The sequence below is a fragment of the Pteropus medius genome, unplaced genomic scaffold, assembly GCF_902729225.1.
Source record: "Pteropus medius unplaced genomic scaffold, Ma_sr-lr_union100, whole genome shotgun sequence".
NCBI classification, from domain to species: domain Eukaryota; kingdom Metazoa; phylum Chordata; class Mammalia; order Chiroptera; family Pteropodidae; genus Pteropus; species Pteropus medius.
Genome location: NW_024349803.1, coordinates 1,526,216 through 1,547,217, shown reverse-complemented (window position 1 = coordinate 1,547,217; position 21,002 = coordinate 1,526,216). Strand labels below are relative to the sequence as shown.

Below are 21,002 nucleotides of genomic sequence, written 5' to 3'. Positions count from 1 at the left end.
ATCCGAAGATGTATCCCAAGATGTTAATACTCGTCTTATTTTCCTCTTTTGACTTTTTTCCTAATCTTGAGCAATAAATGTATAGTACATGTGAAGTATAAAAAAAGAAAATTTTAAAGAAAAGTCACGTATCTAAGCGCTTTCACTTTGGCCTTTAATAGACCTGACCTTCCGAGATTAGGATGGCCTGGAGCTTCTGGGACGAGGCGAGACTCTCCAGGCTGTCTGGGCAGGGCCAGATTGTCCCCTCTCCCCATGGAATCGTTCCTGGGAGGAGGAGGGATCCAAGACAGTCTCCTGGTTCATCCTGCAGAGCTGTTTCTACCAAGCCTAGTCCAGAGTTAGCCATTGCAAGAGCCGACAGCTACTCTGTGGCATCAAAAGGGAAAGAAAGGCAGCCCCTCAGTCCCAAGATGGACAACCCCCATGGTCATGCCTTCCTCGGTGTCTGGGCGTCTGTAATTATAAAGATGTGTTTCTCTATGCCTTTCTTTGTATGTCTTTGCCTAGAAGTCAATGCATTTCAACGACTATATAACAAATACTTATTTAATACTTGCACTTAACTTTAGGTGCTAGGAAGACACAGCAGAACGGGTCGCTCTGCCATTGTGTGCCCTCAGGAAGTTTATAGTCTAGTGGTAGAGATAGACAGCCAAATAGATAGAGATCTCTCCGTCTATTACTTCCAATGCTGGGACGGAGCAGATTGAGGTGGGGAAACATCCAGAGGCCCGTTCAAAGGTTAAACAGGTGTCCTAGAGTTGAACTTAAGCCAGTTTTCAAAGCTGAATAAGAATTAGCCAGATGAAAGGTGTTCCAGGCAGAGTATCAGTGAGAGATCACTGATGTATGACCAGGTCACTTCCTCCTTAGAAACATTTCAAGGCTTCATCAATCCCTAGCATAGAGCCCCAAATTGTAAAGTAGCTAGCATGGCCCGTGAGTCCCTTTCTCAGCCTCATTCTGAGCCTTCTAAGCAGCAAGGTTTAACTTCTTTCGGTTCCCAGAACTTCCCAGGCTTGCTTTGTCCTCTAGAGCTTAGCGCGTTGAAATGATTTTCTTCTTTCTGTGGCACTTCCTCCTCTGCACCATCTTCACTATTCCTTCTCCTTGTGTGGCCAGCTTTGGGCCAGTTCCTTCTGAATTCAGTTTCTCTAATGAGCTTTCCTGATCCCCTCTCTCCAGCCTTGAATCTGGGTTGAGCTCCCCTCCTTTGGACTCCCACATAGTCCTGTACCTTCCTAATTCTAGACTTTGCCCTACTGTACAGACCTTGCATTTTCATCATCTGTCTCCCCGACAGATTCTAAGCAGTTTGAGAGACATGTCTGCCTTGTTTCTTGCAGTTTCCCCAGCTTCTGGCTCATGAAGAACTCAAGAAATATCTATATGATTGAATTAAACTCAACCCTGACCCTTCTCCAGAGGCCTCTGCTTCTAAGAGTATCTCAGGTTAACAGACCTGTTAGGCTGCTGACTCTGTTTGGTCCCTAATGGCAGAAAGACAATGGGAGAAACTCAAAACTCTGGGAAATTCAGATTTTTCAACTTGTCACACACCCAGCCTAAAGGAACAGCCAATTCAGGCATCTAGAGAATGTGCTCTTGCTAAGACCCCAGACTGGGGGTTAGATAAGCTGAGCAAAGAAAACACCTACTATGTGCCAGGCACTGTGCTGTGCACTTTGCATATGCTATCCCAATTGTTCCTCACTCCAAGGATGAAATGTCACCTGTGAGGGAGATACTATCATCCACACATGACAGTTGAGGAAATTCAAACTCAGGGAGAGCTGAGCAGCTTTGGCCCAGACGCTTCAGCAGGTGTATGGGCTTTGACCCAGGTCTGTCTCCCTCCAAAGCCCATGCCTTTCCCACAGCCCTGTCTTTCCGCTCCAGTGTGGTATCCATGTCCTTTGTACGATTCTACATCATTCACTCCAGTGAAGTATTTGTTCGTATGTACATGTGTCACACCAAACCTGGATTCACACTCCAACCCTGGGCCTCTCTTTTTCTGTGACAATGTCTTCATTTTCTCTCAAAGGCCAGAAGAGCCCTAAGCAATCAGCATGGCTGGGAAACCCAGGGTTTTCATCTCAGTTGTTTACTCATCCTTAAAATCCAAGCCAAGCGTTTTCTCCTTTGGAGGGGCTGTATTTGCATGCAGAAGAATAGAGCGTGAGGCAAAGTGCTTCATCAACACTGTTTCCTCTGTTTCTGGGTATGACCCCGTCTCCACCCAGCCCCATATTTCAGCTGGGAGGGGAAGGACCTATATCCCACCGAGCCTTTTCCCACGCTCTGTGAACAGAACAGTTTTCTCATTTGCACACGTGTTTAAAATACATTCAAGCACACATACCCAGAAGTCTCCAAACGTGCTCACGCCCATTATGTCAAGGACTGCGAGCCCTGTGAAGCCTTCCCAACCTTCAAGGCATAACTGCCCAGTCGTCCTCTGTGCCCCAACTCCGGCTTCTCACCGTTGGTGGTCTGTCTCCTCCAGTAAACTGGTGGATCTTTCTCAGTTGTTAGCACAGGCCTGGCACTTGGTAGGTGCTTAGGATATGTTTCTTTGGGCAAAGAGATAACTGGATGCATCTCAGTTGCCTGGGCATAGGGCATTTATAAGCTGGTCCCACCACCTCTTCTATTCCCTCAGCCCCCACCCATAGAATCTCGAATACCACCAGATCACCAGCTTCTACCAATGGAGAGGCAAGAATATGAAAATATCTAAAACGCTGTATCATTAAGAGCTTAGCTCTAACCATCATTTATCAAAAATGTGTCAATAATTATCTAGAGGATTATTTCTCAAACTTTTTTGTGCCTACAAATCATCTGAGGATCTTGTTAGCATGCAGATTCTGATTCAGAAGGTCTGTGGTGATGGAGGCCGAGATTCTGTATTTCTAACAAGCTGTCAGGCAATGCCTGTGCTGCTGGTCCATGGGCTTTGAATAACTAGTGGGTCCAGCACCCCTAGTGTACCCATGTTCCTGCCCTAGCTCATCCATGGCGTATATTCCCATGGGCATACACACTTGTGGGTGGGCATGCATTTACACATATATACACCCGAACACAGCTGCCATCCAGCCAAGTTCAAGAGTTGCTTTAGGTGTTAAGATCCTCCATAACCCTTGCTCACCCCCGACCCCTCGTAGTCCCTGCTAACTTTCTGTACCATGAGAAACGGTGTTGTGTAGTGGTTTACGGCACAGCCTCTATAGTCAGATCGCCTCAGTTCTGATCTCAGCTCTACTACCTACTAACTAGGTGACCTTGGATGAAGGACTTTATCTCTTTGTGCCTCAGTTTCCTCAGGTGTAAAATGGAGATGAAAATAATTCACATCATAAGGTTATTGGCAGGATTAAAAGAGTTTTCATGTCTTTCCTTCCAAATGACGGGTCAATTACAGAGCAACCAAAACATGTAGGATAGTAACCCACAAATATATAACACTCAAATGTTAATGTTTTTGTTCTTATTTAGTGCTCCGAACCCCTTCCCCCTCAGTGGAGCACTCACCTCTCTTTTTCTTCCTCTCACTCCTCCTTCTCCCTGTCTCTTTAATGCCACTCCACCCCAAGTTTTTATTCTGCCCCTTCTCTGACTCTCTGCCCTGCTCTGGTCCTCTTCTCCATGCCATGGCTTCAAATAGCACCTGTTTGCTCGTGTCTCCCAGATCTACTGCTGTAGTTCGATCTTAATCCTGAACCCCAAATCTATACTCCCAGTCATCCACTAGCTCTGTCACTGCTTGGATGCTGAAAACACAGGGTGTTGAAAGCTAAGTCCATTACCTATCCAGTACCTGCATCTCTTCCTCCTGTACGTCCTACCCCGAGTCACAAAAGACATCACCTTCCTTCGGGTCAAGACGCTCCAAGTCATCCTTTCATTTCTCCTTTGCATTCACTGCCTCTGATTCCTGTCCACTCTCCCGCCCTGAGGTCTTGTGTCCATTTCCTGCTCTCGCCCCCTCTGCCAGTCCCCATCCCCTCTCTCCTGGTGCATGGCTGCCATCATTCTAAATGTTCTCTGCCTCCTCTCCTCCCACTTCATCCTCCTCACAGCCATCAACATCTTACTAAATCTGAAAACTGATCCACTCTGGATGAGATGGCTTCTCATTGCTCCCCAGAAAATTCCAGCCTAGCCCCAGCCTGCCTTTCCAGGCTGTATCCCAGATTTGTCCTGCTAAGTGTGTCCAGCCACACCATGCAGTTCACTGAGCCCCGGAATCCACAGCTCCTTTACACACACAAGTCCCCTGCCTGGGACGCCGTTTCCCCTCCTAACCTGGTTAATCCCTGCGCATCATTTTAAGGCCCAAATCAAATGTAGACTCCTTGGTTAGGCTGTCCTACACTCCCCTCTTCCTGCTGCAGACCACTTCCCATTCTGCCCCTGTGGCACGTCACTCTGTACTGTAGCTATTTGTTTAATGTCTTATATATCCCCTTGCACCTACCGGGTCTTGGATCCTAGCCCATTGGGAGCACTCGACAAATAAACGAATTGTTGAATGAATGAATGAATGAGTGAGTGAAAGGATATGAAGCATTGTCATAGAACTAGCTACAAATCTACCTTTCAAATTTTGACAACTGTAAAGGGGTGTGCTTCTCCCTGACCGGATCTATGGGCAATAATGTGATCCGGTGCATTCAGGTTCATTCATTCAGGTTCACCCACACGCATTCAGCAATGCATGCTTGTACTCTGCACACCCATAAACAGTTACAGCTGGAAAGTGTTTGTGCAGATTCTGTCTTACAGCTGACCCTTCTGGTCTCTTGGCAGGTGTGTTCTTTACTTTCCACACCTTCCACCTGGAGAGTGGCCATGACTACCTCCTCATCACGGAGAATGGCAGCTTCACCCAGCCCCTGAGGCAGCTGACCGGCTCGCGGTTGCCAGCCCCCATCAGCGCTGGGCTCTATGGCAACTTCACCGCCCAGGTCCGCTTCATTTCTGACTTCTCCATGTCCTATGAAGGATTCAACATCACCTTCTCAGGTAAAGCTTGTGAGAGTCCCTTGGGGGCAGGGCACTCTGTCTCTCTCTCTCCGCTGCCAGCCTCTGGTCTTCCTAACAGATAGATTGATCCATTCTCCAATCTCTGGGGGAATCACCTCACTGCTGCAGGAAAAGATAGCTGGGTTAGACACAGTGACGAACCTCCCTCTGATGGGCGTGGAAGGAGTTGGCAGGTCTGTTGAGGGATCTTCTCCGAAGGTGTTCAGGTTTCCCTCTGAACGTGGCCTACCCAACGGGTTAAACTAGAGGGATTCGCAGAAGTCCCTTCCTGCCCTAGTAACTCCAGATTCTTCTCCTGATCCCACTCGCTTCCACTGTTTCACAACCCCAGAAATTTACCAGAAAAAGAAGGGGGTTTTAAGTTAACATATTAGAGGGTTTTCATCTCATTCGGGGCTTCTTCATCAATGCTAATTTAGCCGTAATAGATATTTATCTCTGTGTTCGAGAATCCTGAAAGGAAAACTCTTCAATTTGGCATTCATGGAGAAAAGAGGACCTTTCATCTCTCTAGTACCGAGTCCCCCCACTGCTTTCGTCCCATTGCTCTCCAGTGGCCCTACCCCTGCCCCCCGCCTTCCCAGACAGGAGCAGAGATGTCAGATGGGTTGGGCAAGAGATATCTGGCCTCTCTCTAGGAAGTGGGACATGGCCCAGCTCAGCCTCATGCTGTTTCTCTATCAGAAGCCACCTGCCATGTATCTGGGATGGCCTGCCAGATGGGACATAGCCAGCCACAGTACCTCATCCATCTGGGAGAGATCTTCCTTCTCCTCACCACACAGAGCCCTGGGGGACTGTGTCTCAGAGGGAGATGCCTTTGGGAACAAGGAATGGTCACTTCTATGCTGTCACTAGAGGTACCGGGCAGGTTCCTCACCCATAAAGTTCACTCCATCATGCTTGCCATCTGCCTCCAGTGTCAGCATCACTGAGACATAGCTTCAAGTGAAACGTTTGGATTCTTTTTCCCAGTGTAGGTTGCCCTCGGCTGGGTCATACATTCTGACCCTCTAGAACCAGGCCGATTGGATCGATCCGGTTCAGTGGCTCGGGAGAAAGGCAGGAGTGTCTGCCATCCCTGAGGCTTGGGGTTAATATGGAGGTGAAGGCGCAGAGAAGGGAAGGGTCAGGTCATGAGGAACCTCGTGAATGCTTCCAGGAAGCGTGTTTCCAGAAGCACCGTGCCCTCCCCCAGCCCCGCTCACAGCAGCGCGTGTTCAAACCACCCGAAGCCCAGCGCGGCCTGCTCCTCACCCCACCGTGTCTCTTGGGCGCTCACTCTGTTCTTCCTTTTGTGGATCAGTGTGGGCGTATCCTGTGCTCTGTCTTTTTATCTCTGGCACTTTTCTCCCTGGTGTTTTTGTCTGTGTGTTCCCACCTTCTGTGTCTGACCCCGGCTCTCCTGCTGCCTTTCCAGAATATGACTTGGAGCCCTGTGAGGAGCCCGAGGTCCCCGCCTACAGCATCCGGAAGGGCTTGCAGTTTGGCGTAGGCGACACCTTGACCTTCTCCTGCTTCCCCGGGTACCGTCTGGAGGGCACAGCCCGCATCACGTGCCTGGGGGGCAGACGGCGCCTGTGGAGTTCGCCTCTGCCAAGGTGTGTTGGTAGGTGGTCACGTGCTTTCATTTTGCTTCACTACTGGGGCGGGCCAAGTTTTAGTCAATTGGTGTGAGACGGTGGAATGCACACAGGCCAAGAGGCCACCAGGCTTTGGTTTGAGGACTGCCTTAGCACACAGTTACCTGCAGTGGGACCTGGGATGGCCTAACCTCTTTCTGCTGCAGCCTCCTTGTCCGTAACATGAGAGTGGCAGTACCTGCTTCGTGGGCTGTTCTGTAGCTTGACCTGACCTTTGTAAAGTGGATCCACAGTAGGCATTCAAATGAAATTGACTTCCATACTTTTCTCTCCCACCCCTACGACACATCCCTGTGGCTTAGGATGCATCTCGCTGAGAAATCCGGGTGGGGCACGGGGTGGACCCATAGGACGGAGGGATGACCTGCGCCTGTGGAGAAGCCCAGTCTGATGGAGTAGAGGGTGCTTTTACGAGTTCGATGGGGGGTGCCAGCTTTTGAGAATCCCTAGAAAGACTTCATCCATTCAGCTGGGGAAGAGAGAGGGAAGCAAGAGTTGGGTTTATTTGCAGAGCACCCATTGCATGTCAGGCAGGCTTCTAGGGCTGGGGATACAAAGGGGAACAAAACAGAGAAAATCTGTCCATTCATGGTCTCGCATCCTGGTGGAGGAGACAGGCTGTAAACCCAAAGATACGTAGTGTTGTCAGGCAATGTTGTGAGTTATAGAGAAAAATTAAGTCAGCATAGAAAGTGCTGGAGGTAGGGTTGCTCTTTTATAAAGAGTGGTCAGCATAAGGCTCCCTAATGAGTCGACAGTTTAGCAGAGATTAGAAGAGTTCAAGGAACTGATCACTCAGATATCTGGGAGAGGAGGGAACAGAATGCCAAGGCCCTGAGCCATGAGGATGCTCAGTATTTGAGGAACAACTCAGGCCAGTCTGGAGCAAGTATATGATGAGGTTAGAGAATCAGAACCAGCAGCCCTCTGACCCAAGCAAGGCCCTGTCAGCCACCCCGCCAGAGCTCTACAGCGGGCCATTCAGAGCCCCAGGCCTGGAGGGTGGGAAGAAATAGGGTGGCGTCGCAGGGAACGGGGACAGTTGCTGGCTGTCCCTCATTTACAAAGTTGACGGCTCTGCTTGCTCAGTACTTGCAACATGCGGTTGGATGGAACACATACAGGATTAGCAGAGTACTTACCATGCTGGCCGTTAGCCTTGGAACTTGTGCGTAAAATGAAATAGCACATGAAATCTCAACACACCAAACAGATAAAAGCAGTGCTGCACCGACTGACACGTGGCCAGCATCTTGAGGGCCTGTGAGGCCAGCTTTGCCTGAGACAACTTCATGGAACCCTGTGGCTCTGCAGAGGACAGCTGTAAACAAGCTGGCAAAATGGGCTGGGCTCACACCAAGGCTGCATAGTCACACGAGCCCGAGGCTGGGTTTCTGCTCTGCCGATTACCAGCTATTAGATCTTGGACAGGCCACCAAATCCCTCCGCCCCAGCTTCCTCATTTGTAAAATGGCGATAACAATATCCACCTCACGGGCTTGATTTCAGAATAGATGGCATGATTTACATAAACCATGAGGTACTCTATAATTATCGTCATTTTGCCAATAATCTTTTTATTGTTATATGTCATTGACTAGTAACCAATAACCTTTTAAAATTTCAGAGAGGAAACATTAAGACAAATAGATGTAGAATTCCATTTTTGACCAAGTAAATAATCCTAAGGTTTGTCTTTTCCCCTGTAACCATCCCCCAGAGCGTCCACCCACGCTGACCAGGGCACACATTCGGACACACACGTTCTACCCCCTTGTAGGTTCATTATGTATCTGGCCGCTAGCAGCTCTTTTTTTCTGTGGGAAAATGTCTTCATCTAAGTGGTTCTGGGGAAATTTTTCTTGAATGGTTTATCTAGGACCACAGATGTACAACACTCCTTAAACTCTTGCCTCATTGATCTCGTTACATAAGCTCATTCTTTAACTTATTATTCCAATTACTGTTTGTTCATGACACCTCACAATATTTTCATTATTATATTGTCTCCTATTTCACATGTTATTAATAACGCGTAGCAATTATAATCACCTCTAATTACCCCGAGCCCTGCCACAGAACCTCGGGCTGGAGGTATCATGGGACTGCCCACTGGGTGTGGCTCCCAGCTGCCACAAGCACTGGAGGTATAAATTGAATGACTTGGCCCACACAGTGTTTCCAAGAACATTCCCAGCTGCAAAGGAGACGAACAGCCCTGGGCTCTAATTTATGGTGTGATGGGAGGACACAGCCCCTGACCTCAGGGACCTCTGAACTTGATGTGGAAGAGACAGTCCTGACCCCAGAGAACTCAGTCTGCCACAGGAGACATGGCCCTGTCCTTGGGAGCCCCAGCATGATGGAGAAGACACCAGCCCCTGCCCTTAATGAGACCTCTTTTGATGGGGACAACAGAAGTCACAGATGCCTGAACCAGCAGCAGCACTTTCCTGAGCTTATGACTGTTTGTTTCTCTGGGGCATTTATTTGTTTCCATTTATGCTTGTGGCTGGCTTTTCGGTGCATCTGCTCACTTTCCTTGTTGCTTTGGAAACTCTTCCAGAAGTGAGCACCATGTCCCTCTTCCCTCCTGTACCCTCCCTGGTGGCAGGGCACCAAGGCCTGGTGGATGGCCAAGGATTGGCCCCATCTGAGGCTGTCAACTCTGTTCCCCTCTTCATATAGGCTTTGGGCATGTGGGGAAAAGGAAAGGGCCACGCTTGGGGCAGAGATAGGCACACAGCTGTTGTGCTGAAAACCAGGGGCAGGAGGGGGATCCAGTAATGTGCCAAAGCCCGTGTTTCAGGGAAGCCAACTTTTAGGAACTACGCAGAGAGCAAGAGGCATCCGGAACGGCAAGGGTGCTGTGAATGTCAGGCACCTAACACGCTTCCTAGGAGCTTCTCAGGCTTCCCGCTGAGCCCAGAGCACAGCCTAACCAGGCTCCAGATGGAAGCAGATACACCGCATAGATGCACTTGGGATCGATGAGGAGAGTGAGGAGGAATACCACTTGTTGAGGGCCGACCGTGTGCTAGCCACTCCCCATTCGTTCACCTATTTTGTCATCAGATCTCATGCATTTATTCTCTGTAGTCTTATGAGGATGGTATTGTTGTGCAGATGAAGAGACCAGAGTTCAGAGAGTTGATATAAGTTTTCTGTCTGCCTCTAAACTCCATGCTCATCTCACCGCATCACATGCCTCTCCCTATCTCCCTAGATGGAGGGAAATGGTGTGTGACCCCAGACATAATGGAAGCTGCTTTGGAGAGCTGCCCATGTGATGTGACTCAGTGATAAATGTCTGAATGTGCACAGCCCTCAGCGCTCCCTCCCCAAGTCTCCACTCTCGTCTGATGGCACCTAGAAAATTTACACACTCTAGAAGCACATCTACCTAAATTGGCAGCAGCCCCCGGGGTATCTGTCCACTGTTATTCGTCAAATTTTATGCCCCAGCACACACATTCATCATGCACATTTGGTCCCTTTGCAAACAGGCTGTGTTTAGAGTCCTACAAAGCTAGATTTCTTCTCCAAGACACTTGGGTGGCTCAAACAACAAACACTTATTTCTCACAGTTCTGGAGGCTGGGAAGTCTGAGATCAAGGTGCTGGCAGACTCGCTGACTGGGTTTGTAGATGGCAACCTTCTTACTCTATCCACTCGTGGCACAGAAGGCTCTGGGCTCTTTGCATATAAGGGCGCTAATCCCATCACGAGGGCTCTACCTTCAGGACTTCATCTAAACCTGATTACCTCTCAAAGGCCCCACCTCCAAATATCATCACATTGGGGATTAGAGCTTCAGCAAATGAATTTGAGGTGGAACACAAGCATTCAGTCATTGTAATGATTTATGTAAAGTCTTAGGAAACTGAAGCTGGTCCTGGACTATAAAAAGCCCAAGGTGTAGGACCCATTGGAAAAGTTGAAACTTGGTGTTAGAACATGGCCACTGTCTTCAAAGGTCTAAGGAGCATCCTTGGGGACCAGAGAACACACAAGGATATAGCTAAGCCCACGAGAGGCTCAGCTCTGAATGTTTCTGTATCACCTGCTCTATCACTGCCTTGGCCTAGTACACTCCGGGGTTAGGGTAATTAGGGTTGAATATGTGGTTAAATCCATGGCCCATTGGTTGACCTCAGGGTACTTCCAGCCAAGGACTATGCCTAGAAGAGGGACACTGAGAGATGGTTTAGAGAAAACAGACTTGCCACATCAGCCTCAAAGATGCAACACTTGCTGCAAACTCCCCATATGTCCAGACAAATAATGGGCCTGCCATCTGGACTTGTATTTAACATCCTTCCAGAACCTAATTATGTAGGAGTGTACATCTTCTAAGGTCAGTGCACTCCATATTCATTCATTCATTCATTTGGCAAATATTTATTTTATAGAGGCTCCAAGCTAAGACTCGGAGATTCACAGATTCATTAAGCATGACCTTAACCCTCAAGTAACTCACAGCTTGGGTGGGGAAATACAGGCAAGTAGCAAGCAATCAGAGTGCAATATTGAGGATGCTGTGATGCAGAAGAACAGGGAGAGGCTTCACAATTACTAAAGGCCCTAGAAAGCCAGCTTCAGGGTTCTTCAGCATGTGCCCTGCCACTGAGCTACTTTCTACTTCCCCTTTTTCTTTCATCTGCTGATGGCCGCCCTGCCCAGGCACTGAGTGGGTGCTGGGGTCATAGAAACATGACCAAGCCCTGAAAGATTCTCAGTGCAGTGAAGAAGATAGAAATAAGTCAAGTAAAATGTGGTAACTGCTATAAATAAGATTATGGGAACAATGTGGAAAGAATGACTAATTCTGGAGGAGAGGAAACAGGTTTTGAGAGGAGGGCGTGAATTCATTAGCCGTTGCAAGAAACTGGGTTTTAATGGATCAGGGCTAAAACTTTCCCCAGAACCTCAGGGGCCCTAAATTCCAGGACCAAGAAGTCCTCGGCCCCCTCCTCTTCATGAATTGAGAGACTTGATCTAAATTGCAAAGTACCAGGTTCTTTATCTTTAAAACAGGGATGGTAATTGTGCCCACCTTATGGAGCTGCTTGTTGTGACTAATGACTGAAATGGTCTTTGTAAAACTCAGAAGACACTAGCAATTATTATTCGATCTTGTCCCCTCTATCCTCCGATATCAAAAGGCTTCATCTCTCCTCACTTGGCTGCACCATCCTCCCCTGATATCCTCCTCGGTCTTTCTGTTGCTATGATACTATATGAACAGGTGTGGGGAATGGCTGCCTCATAATACTGTGAAAGTGAAGGGTTCCTGGTGGGTTTGTTTCTGTTTCTGCAGGAGGAGACAGACAAATGGAATGAGAGAGAGAAAGAAACCAAGCAGAACTATAGATGGGCAGGTGTCTAAAAAAAAAAAAAACTTTCATAAACAGTCCTACAGACGAGCAGACTAACGGACAGATAACTGGGCATTTTGGCTGCTAGAGAGGCAAACGACTTGTCTTTGTAAGGTTCTCCAGCACTGCGAGTTGTTTTCTGGATGTAGTTAATGGGGGTTAATCTATGGTTATTGTGATTCTCTTTCCAGCCGAATGTGGGAATTCAGTCACGGGCACTCAGGGCACTTTGCTGTCTCCCAACTTTCCTGTGAACTACAGTAACAACCACGAGTGCATCTACTCCATCCAGACCCAGCCGGGAAAGGGCATTCAGCTGAAAGCCAGGGCATTCGAGCTCTCTGAAGGAGATATCCTCAAGGTAACACCAGCAGAGTTCCTAGAGCATATTCGTTACAGAAGCAAACGTGAGGGCAGCACTCACTCGTTTGTTTGTCTCTGTGCGAACGACCCACATTTTCGTCTTCCGTCCTGAGTCCCAGTGTATTGTTCTCTCTCATCTGTGAGAAAGTGAGAACCTAAAAGAAAAGGGTATGTGAGTGTCCAAGAATGTGGCTTTAGAGTTTGCTTAGGAACTGACTGCTCTCAAATACATACGGGATTGAGTATGGGTTGACTACCTAATAATAATAATAATAATAATAATAATAATAATAAATTCAGCTGTAGTGGCCAACGAATCAGGTTTTCCACTGGGAACCCTGACCATCAACCTGAAGAGCTGACTGTTCTGTGAAGAGCTCACAGAATGTTCGTATGTGTGCACACGTGTGCACTTGTGTAGATATGTTTGTGAATATAGATACTTTTGTACATATGCTTACACATGTGTGTGAATCTGTATCTATTTTGTTTGGGGATCTGTGTATATACTTGTCTCAGTGTATTGTGTGTGTACACTTATATATGTTTTAAGTATATGTTTCTGTCACTAGTAGACTATTACAAGAGCTTCAGTGTGTCATGGTGATGACCTATGTGTGGCAGTGGGGTTAAAGAAAGTAGATTCAAGATATATATGTCAGAGAAAGAAATGATAGGACTTACGTTATAGAGAGTTATAGAGAGGAAGTTGTTAAGACACTGGGAATACATGACTTGTATTTCTTTGTGTGTGTAATTAAGTGTGTCTCTAAACACATGTGATGTGTGTAATCAAAGAGTCTACCCTGTAGAATTTATCAAAGAGCTGCCTTATTAAAATGGATCTTAAGGAAAATTTCACACAGGGTCTGTCCATTTTCATCCGAGGCCAAGACATTTTTCTTAGCTCATTCTAATATAGTTTTATTCCCTGTAGCCAGAGAAGTCTTGACATTAGAAATAACCAGATGTTATTACTCTGGAATGTCCAAAGAGAAACCATTAAATAATCCTCATCCCTGAGGATTCTCTCTAAATGGACAGTTGGTAGCGACCAGATCTCAATCCCACTAGCTCCTCAGTAAGCATACTAGGTCTGAGAGACCACACAGAGCCACGGTTTCTTTTAATATGACATTCTGCATTTCTTTTGACTTTTGTTGTCAGGCCAGGTAAAGCAGGGCAATGCCATGGCTGGTGCCTAAAAATGAGTGATCAGGCTCATTAGAGAAGAGGCTGCCACGATCTCTCTCTCTCTCTCTCTCTCTCACACACACACACACACACACACACACTTTATACCAGGAGCAGGAGAAACTCCTGCTGTGACCTCTCTGGCTTGACTCTTCTGCTCGCCCTTAGAGACTACTAAATATTTCCCTTCTCTGTTTTTATTCTTCCTTGAAAATAGTGTGCCAACAAGAAAATTAACTGAGTATGTGTAAATATTCAGTAGATCAGAAGAAGGGGACCTGTCTGAGAAGTTAGAGCTAACTGCCCCTCTCTAAGCAACAAAGAAAAAAAAAAGTTAAAGCCTCCTAATTTGTATTCTTAACAAGATTTGAGAGAATAATATATATTTGATGCAAAAAAATAGGCAATAATGAAAACAGAGCAATCTGAGTTGAGGAAAGATTGAATAGAGATGAAAAACATGATCACCCAATTAAAAAATGGAGTGGAGGCAATGGACAGAAAATGGTAAACCACCGAAAAATGAAATCAATTTATTATAAGATAAATTAGAGAGTTTCTCCCACATCTCATAAGGAAATGAAAAAGAGGATTCTTTTATATTAATAAAATGTACAATCAATCCACAGTAAAACTTTTTGTGCCAAATAACATAGCATGAATAAATTAAATAAAAACTGCAGAAATGTAAAAAATTTTAATAAAGTTACAGTCAGTGTCGTGAAAGATTTTAATATACCTCTGTTAGTCTCTGGCATATCATCTAGGTTAAAAATAAATAAAGATTTAGGTAGCTTGAAATAATATAACAGATTTAATTCAAAAAAAGTAGGAGAAAGATACTTTTAAAGATAAAGGCAAAATGACTAAAAAATTAAAAATAGCAATTATCAACAAAACCAACTGTTTCTTTGAAACTTTAATAAAATAGACAAACTTACAAGAGTGATTAAAGAATAAAAGGACAAATATATAATATTAAGGATGAAAAAAGGAACATAGTCATAGTTATAATAGAGATTATAAAAATAATAAGAAAATCTTTAGGAACAACTATAAGATATCTGAAAGCTTAGATGAAATGGAATTTTTAATAGTTAAAAGTACTAACATCAAAGAAAAAATGAATAAACCAATAAACTGCAATTCTCCCATATCTTCTTTCAAAGGCCCCAGGTCTAGACTATTTTGCAGGTAAGCTAACAAAACTTCAAGGAACATTTAACCCCTGAAATAACCAAACTGTCTCAGAAAAGAAAAATTAGGATTCATCTCCCAACTCATTTGATTTAAATGAGGAACAAGTGGAAACATTGATATCAAACTGAATAAAGACGGCATAAGAACAAAAGCTATTAGGCTAGTCTCACCTATGACCAGATATCTAAAAATCATAAATACAATATATTGAATTTATCTGTATATTAAAACAAAACTAAGTGGGATTGATTACAAGAATGTAAGGATGTGTCAATATTAGAAAAGCTTATAATGCTATTTATTGAGCAAACCCTGTGAAATTGCCATTTCATAGGTCAAATCTGAATATTGGTAGCTTTATGTGGCTCAACATAATATTCTATAAATAGAAGAGAAAAATACATGATCCTGCCAATGTACCCCAAAACATCAGGTAATGAAATTTAATACACATTTATGATTTTTAAAAATATCTCATACAACTATGGACAGAACTTTCTTAATCTGATAAAAAGTTTCTACTGACATCAATAGCAGCGAACGTTCTTACTGACAAAACTTCCTAAGAAATCCCCATAAAGGCAGGACTAAGAACAGTAGTTCTACTGTCACCAATAGTATTCGACAGTATACCACAGCTCCAAGCCACTATAATTATACCCCCCTAAACAAAAGAAGAAAAAAGAAACAATAAAAAATAGAAAGGAATATATAAAATGTCTTCTTATTCAGAAAATACAAAAGAATCAACTGCGGAACCTATAAGACAATTCGGCAAAGCTACTGGTGTTTCTACAACCAATTAAAATATAATCAGGAAAAAAAAAGATCTCATTCATAATAGAAACAAAACTACAGGACAGCTAGGAGTAAGCCTAACAAAAATATATCTAATCTTTATTGAGAAAATAAAACTTTATTTTGAAGGACATTAAAATAAATACAGGGAGGTTTCATGTTCATGAACAAAAGATGTGAACAGACAATTCACAGATGAGAAGAGTAAAATTTTTGATAAACATACAAAAAGATGCTCAATCTCAGTGATAATCGGTGACACATTAAAACGAGATACTTACTATTTTCGCACCCATCAAGTTGGAAAAAAATAGATTGCCTGAAAATACTAAGTGCTGGCGAGGTTATAAAAGCAATGGAAAGTGTCTTGCGTTGTTAGTGAGATTGAACTGATATTGGTCTTCAGAAAGCAATCTGGCAATATCCAACAATGCTGAAAATGTGCCTTCCCCACTCTTCCATTCTAGATGTATGTCTTAGAGAAAGTCAAACGCATGTGTGCAAGAAGACATGCAGCAGCATTCATGGGAATGTTCACATTGTCACTGTGTGTAAAAACTGTGCATTTAGAATATTTCTTTTAAGCCGGCCATCTTGTCAGACTGTCATACCAGATGTAATGGTATATGTATATCAAAACATCAAGTTGAACTTCTTAATAATATACAATTTTTATTTGTCAGTTATACCTCAACAAAGCTGGGGGAAAAAAAACATCTAATAGAGAAGGGGAAAAAAAGAAAGTGGTGAGATGTAATGGATGTGCATATATTCTTCTGGGTTTCTCGGGGAGACATTCCCATCGCCTGTACATAGTGATGGACTGACCATCAAAGTAATTTTCTTCTAGACAAACAATAGTCTGTTAGGAAATAAATGTATGCAAAGACCCAATTCCCAAAAGCAATCAAAAATATAAAAATACCCAGGAATAAATACAGAATTTTACTGAGACATAAAAGACAACTTGATTAAATGGAGCCAGACACTGTGTATACGAATAGGAAGATTTAATGTCATAGAAATATATTTTTCTTCTAATCAATTCATACATTTAATGCTAATCAGAATTACACAAGTTAGTTGGGTTTTTTTGCGGGGGGGGAAGAGTTGTTTTTAATTTGAAAAAATTCTTGAGTTTGTCTTGAAGAATAAATATGGAAATATTTTTTTAAGTTGAAAAAGACAAATGAGGGAGGACTTGCCCTACTAAATATTTGTGTTTAAAAGCTACAGTAATTAAAATAGTATGGGTCATACACCAGAATAAATAAAGAGATGAATGCAATAGAATAGAAATCTGCCAAAACCAAATTTATTTAACTGTAGATGTGATGATGGTAGATTTAAAATTGGTGGTACATGAAATATTTACAAACAGGGTTTAGTTAAATGGCTAACCAACTAGGGAGAAAAGGTAGAATTTTATCTTATATCATGTGCCAAAATAAATCCAAGTGGATTTAAGGACAAAAGTACTGGAAGAAAACATTGGTTTAGTTATTTTTCATTCATTTATTGAGTGTCTCTTATGTGCTAGGGCACACATGCTGAACAGTGATATATGAATAATTACATTGGGGGTTGGGTTAATTTTATGATGGAAATTCCTGCAGCTGTTGGGGAAGAATATTTGATGATTTGAAAGATATGTACATTATATTAAGTGAAAGAACAGTTACCATATAGCATCTATAGTTTGATCTTGAATTATAAAAAGTTAAGGAAATAAATATATATAAGTAAAGATATGCATAGAACAAAGCCTAGAGAGATAGTCACCAAAATGTTGCTAAGTTGCTTTTATTTTCTTTGTGTTTTTCTGTTTTATAAGTTTTCTGCAATAAATATTTTATCATAATGACATATTAAGAACCATTTTTTGTTCTTAATGAATTATGCTTTGAAATTAAGGAAAAAATCCTGTTCCCATTACACTTTTATTCATTAACAACAATTTCCTAATACCGTCATTTATCCAGCAAGTATTCAAGTTTCCGATTATCTCTCACAATATTTTTTAAATTTGCAGTTTATTTGAATTAGGATCCAAATAAAGTATATACATTGAATTAGTTGCTCTTGTTGTTTTTAATCTATATAGGTTTCTACCTCTAGCTCTTTTTTCCCCCACTTGTAATTTATTTGTTGGGGAGATTGGGTCATTTGTTTAGTAGAATTTTTCACATTCTGAATTCTGATGACCACATTCCCAGAGTATCATTTCACAATGTTCCTCTGTCCTCTACATTTCCTGTAAGTTATAGTGGCTTGATCTGATTCAGGTTTGTTTGTTTGTTCTTTTTTTCTTTTTTTTTTTTCCCAGCAAATTGACTCCATAGGTAGTGATGTATCTTCCATCAAGAAGCACATGGTATCTCGTTGTCTCTTATTGTGATGTTAGCAAACACTGATGATTAATGCCTTAATCAATTAATTCCAATAGATGTGTTAGAGAGTAAAAATGTTCTTATAACAACGCCGATGCAGCAGTGAGCTAAAATTCTTTGAACTGGTGCCATCTCTATGTCTGCTGGAACTCTGGAATTCTCTCAGTCTATCAGTGATACAAAACAATTGCACATAGGATCTGGAAACAGACTTGAGTCTCCCGGGGGCCTAAACAAATCTCTGTAATATACAGCACTGTTAGCTTGAAGGATGGCTTCTTTTAGAAAGCTTTGCTTCATAAATAGTAGAATGGAAATATTGTTCCAATTTGCTGGCAGCTGGCACCACATCCTGTGCCATGCACAAATATTCATCACCCACCCATAGATCCCATCTTTGATATTTACCAAAGCACCAGGGGGTCCTTCACTCAATCACAACTTCTGTTGTTATTTGTACAATTATCTGGGAAGGAGCAGCAACCTCAAAACCTGGGGAGCCAGTTCATTATTCTGATGATTGTTGACTTTGCTGATGCTCAGAAGTTCAGGGCACAGATGGGAGTCAGGGAAGCCAGATGCCTGCACGATTCCACCCCTGGCAAGCCCAGCAGGCCCTCTCTGGAGCCCTTCTTTTAGAAGGCAAGGGAAGAGGCTGAGTTTGAGGAGGGGAAGGGCATCATGATGTGCTGATCATCTTACCTTCACCTTAACTGGATCCCAGAGGCCATATCCAGCAGAGTGGTCAAGACTGAGGCCACTGCCACAGCGAGGTGGGGTCAAGCAGGAGGATGGTTGTCTCATCTCCTGGAAGGACAGGATTGAGTGTTTAGCGATGCAGAGATGCTGAATTCTTTCAGCATGCCTGTGTGCAGAAGCAGATGGCTTGGGCAGCCAGACAGCCCTAACCTGGCCTCCCCAGGCTGCAGAAGAATAAGCCAATGCCATATGGGAGTCTAGGGAACAAGAGCAGATCTCCACTAGAAAGGTCAGAACAGCAACCAGTTTCTAGAGACTGGATTCACACTCAGATTGGCTGGGCACCAAGTGGAGACAAGAAGGGCCAAAAACTCACTCAGATGCTGGCTCCACTCTGCCATCTTCTTTGCATCTGATGACTCGCTGACTCTAACAGTTATCAGTGCTAAACTCGGGGAATGTGGGAGCTGTAGGGTGAGAAGCTGTGATCTGAAATAAGGCCATGCTGACGACATTGGGTTGGGGTCTCTCCCATGCTCAGGTCTATGATGGCAACAACAACTCGGCCCGCTTACTGGGGGTGTTCAGCCGCTCTGAGATGCTGGGGGTGACCTTGAACAGCACGTCCAGCAGTTTGTGGCTTGATTTCATCACTGACGCCGAAAACACCAGCAAGGGCTTTGAGCTGCATTTTTCCAGTAAGTCTTTCTTGCATCTCAGTGGATGATAAGTCAGGCTTTCCCTAGTTCCACAAACAGGGAAGTTGGGGCTCTGGGACATCGTCCATCACCAAGTTGGTTTGTTTTTCTCTAACTGACGCATGCTTAGCCGGTCGTTTCCCCTCATGCATTGTGCCTGTGATTTAGATAAGCTGCCACTTGGCACATAGCTATGTGGTTTAAACTTGTGGTTAGCTGAACTGAGAGCATACCTTTTACTCACTAATACTTTAAAAATTATAAATGCTGAGCCTTTTAATTAAAGCCACCAAAGATAGCCTTTGCTAATCATGGCATTTATAGAACAATATTCAGCTCCAGCCAGATGTAAAGAATGCAAACACTAATGTTTAATTATGTTCGATTTTACTACTCCCAAAAGAGTTGAGTCTTGATGCTTTCCCTCTTTTTTTCATGGTTTTAACTTTCTCCTTTACTCCTGGGATTTTGAAAACAGAAAGCACCCAGGCTTGTATGCAGCCCCCTGGTGTACTTAGGATGACATCCCCATTCTTTAGTGTCACCACCATTTATATTTATTTGATCTTCTAATTACCCAGTAGATACAAAAAAAAAAAAAAAAAAAAAAAACCTGTGCTTTTATAAACTATTTTAACATACAGTGAGTACCCATCAACTGATGAATGGATAAACAAAATGTGTTTTGTTCATCTATACGATGGCATATTATTTGGCCATAAAAAAAGATTGGAGTTTTGCTACATGCTTCAGCGTGAATGAACCTTGGAAACATTACGCTAAGAGAAAGTAGCCAGTCACCAAAGGCCACATATTATATGATCCATTTATATGAACTGTCAAGAAGTGGCAGGTCCATAGAGACAGAAAGAAAACTGGTGGTTGCCTAGGGCTGAGGGGGTTTGGGGAAAACGTGGATGGGGTTTCTTTTCAAGGAGATGAAAATGTCCTGACGTTGATTATCTTAATAGGTGCATAACTCTGTGAATGTACTAAAGACACTGAATTGTATACTTCAGATGGGTGACTGTTTAGTATGTGAATTATTTCTCAGTAAATCTGTTAGAGAAAACAAATTCAATGTGTCTTCTCAAGATCCCTTTCTCATGGGCTCCAGGCCGTCTGGCAGAGGAGGTCTGCGCCTGTTACAGCAGGCGGATCAGTAGAAGAAGATTAAATAGAGTCTTATTCAAATTCCATTTCTATCATCTGAGATTGTGTGACTTTGGAACAATTTACTTAACCTTTCTAAGTCAATGTTCTCAGTTGTAAAATGCAGGTAATTATACCTCCTTATAAGACTCCTGTGAATAGCAAATGAGAGATAACACATGCGAGGCACCATCGAGTAGAAGCTCTATATAAGCTCTGCAGAGGTTTCCTTCTCCGGCCTTTTTAAGTAGAGTGTATTTAAGCAGGACATAATTGAGGTTTGAAACATACATTTAAAGTGACTTTTCCATATTACATTATCCCATCAGAATATCTCGGTGAGCAAAATTGAATGAACAGCTCCCACTAGCAAAATGCTATAGGGTCAAACAAAAGAAATAGAAAATTCCAACTCTAGGCCTGAAAAC

At 43.5% G+C, this 21,002-nt stretch overlaps 1 protein-coding gene across 7 annotated transcripts in view; it reads left to right on the top strand.

Moving 5' to 3' along the window:
• Positions 1-21,002, top strand: part of CSMD2 (CUB and Sushi multiple domains 2) — a 545,384-nt gene that overhangs the window by 373,944 nt on the left and 150,438 nt on the right. For all 7 annotated transcript variants that reach the window (XM_039837029.1, XM_039837028.1, XM_039837026.1 and 4 more), the window contains 4 exons: positions 4,822-5,037; positions 6,479-6,667; positions 12,272-12,441; positions 19,266-19,422. In XM_039837029.1, the coding sequence (XP_039692963.1) occupies positions 4,822-5,037; positions 6,479-6,667; positions 12,272-12,441; positions 19,266-19,422 (732 nt within the window). The remainder of the gene's footprint in view (positions 1-4,821; positions 5,038-6,478; positions 6,668-12,271; positions 12,442-19,265; positions 19,423-21,002) is intronic.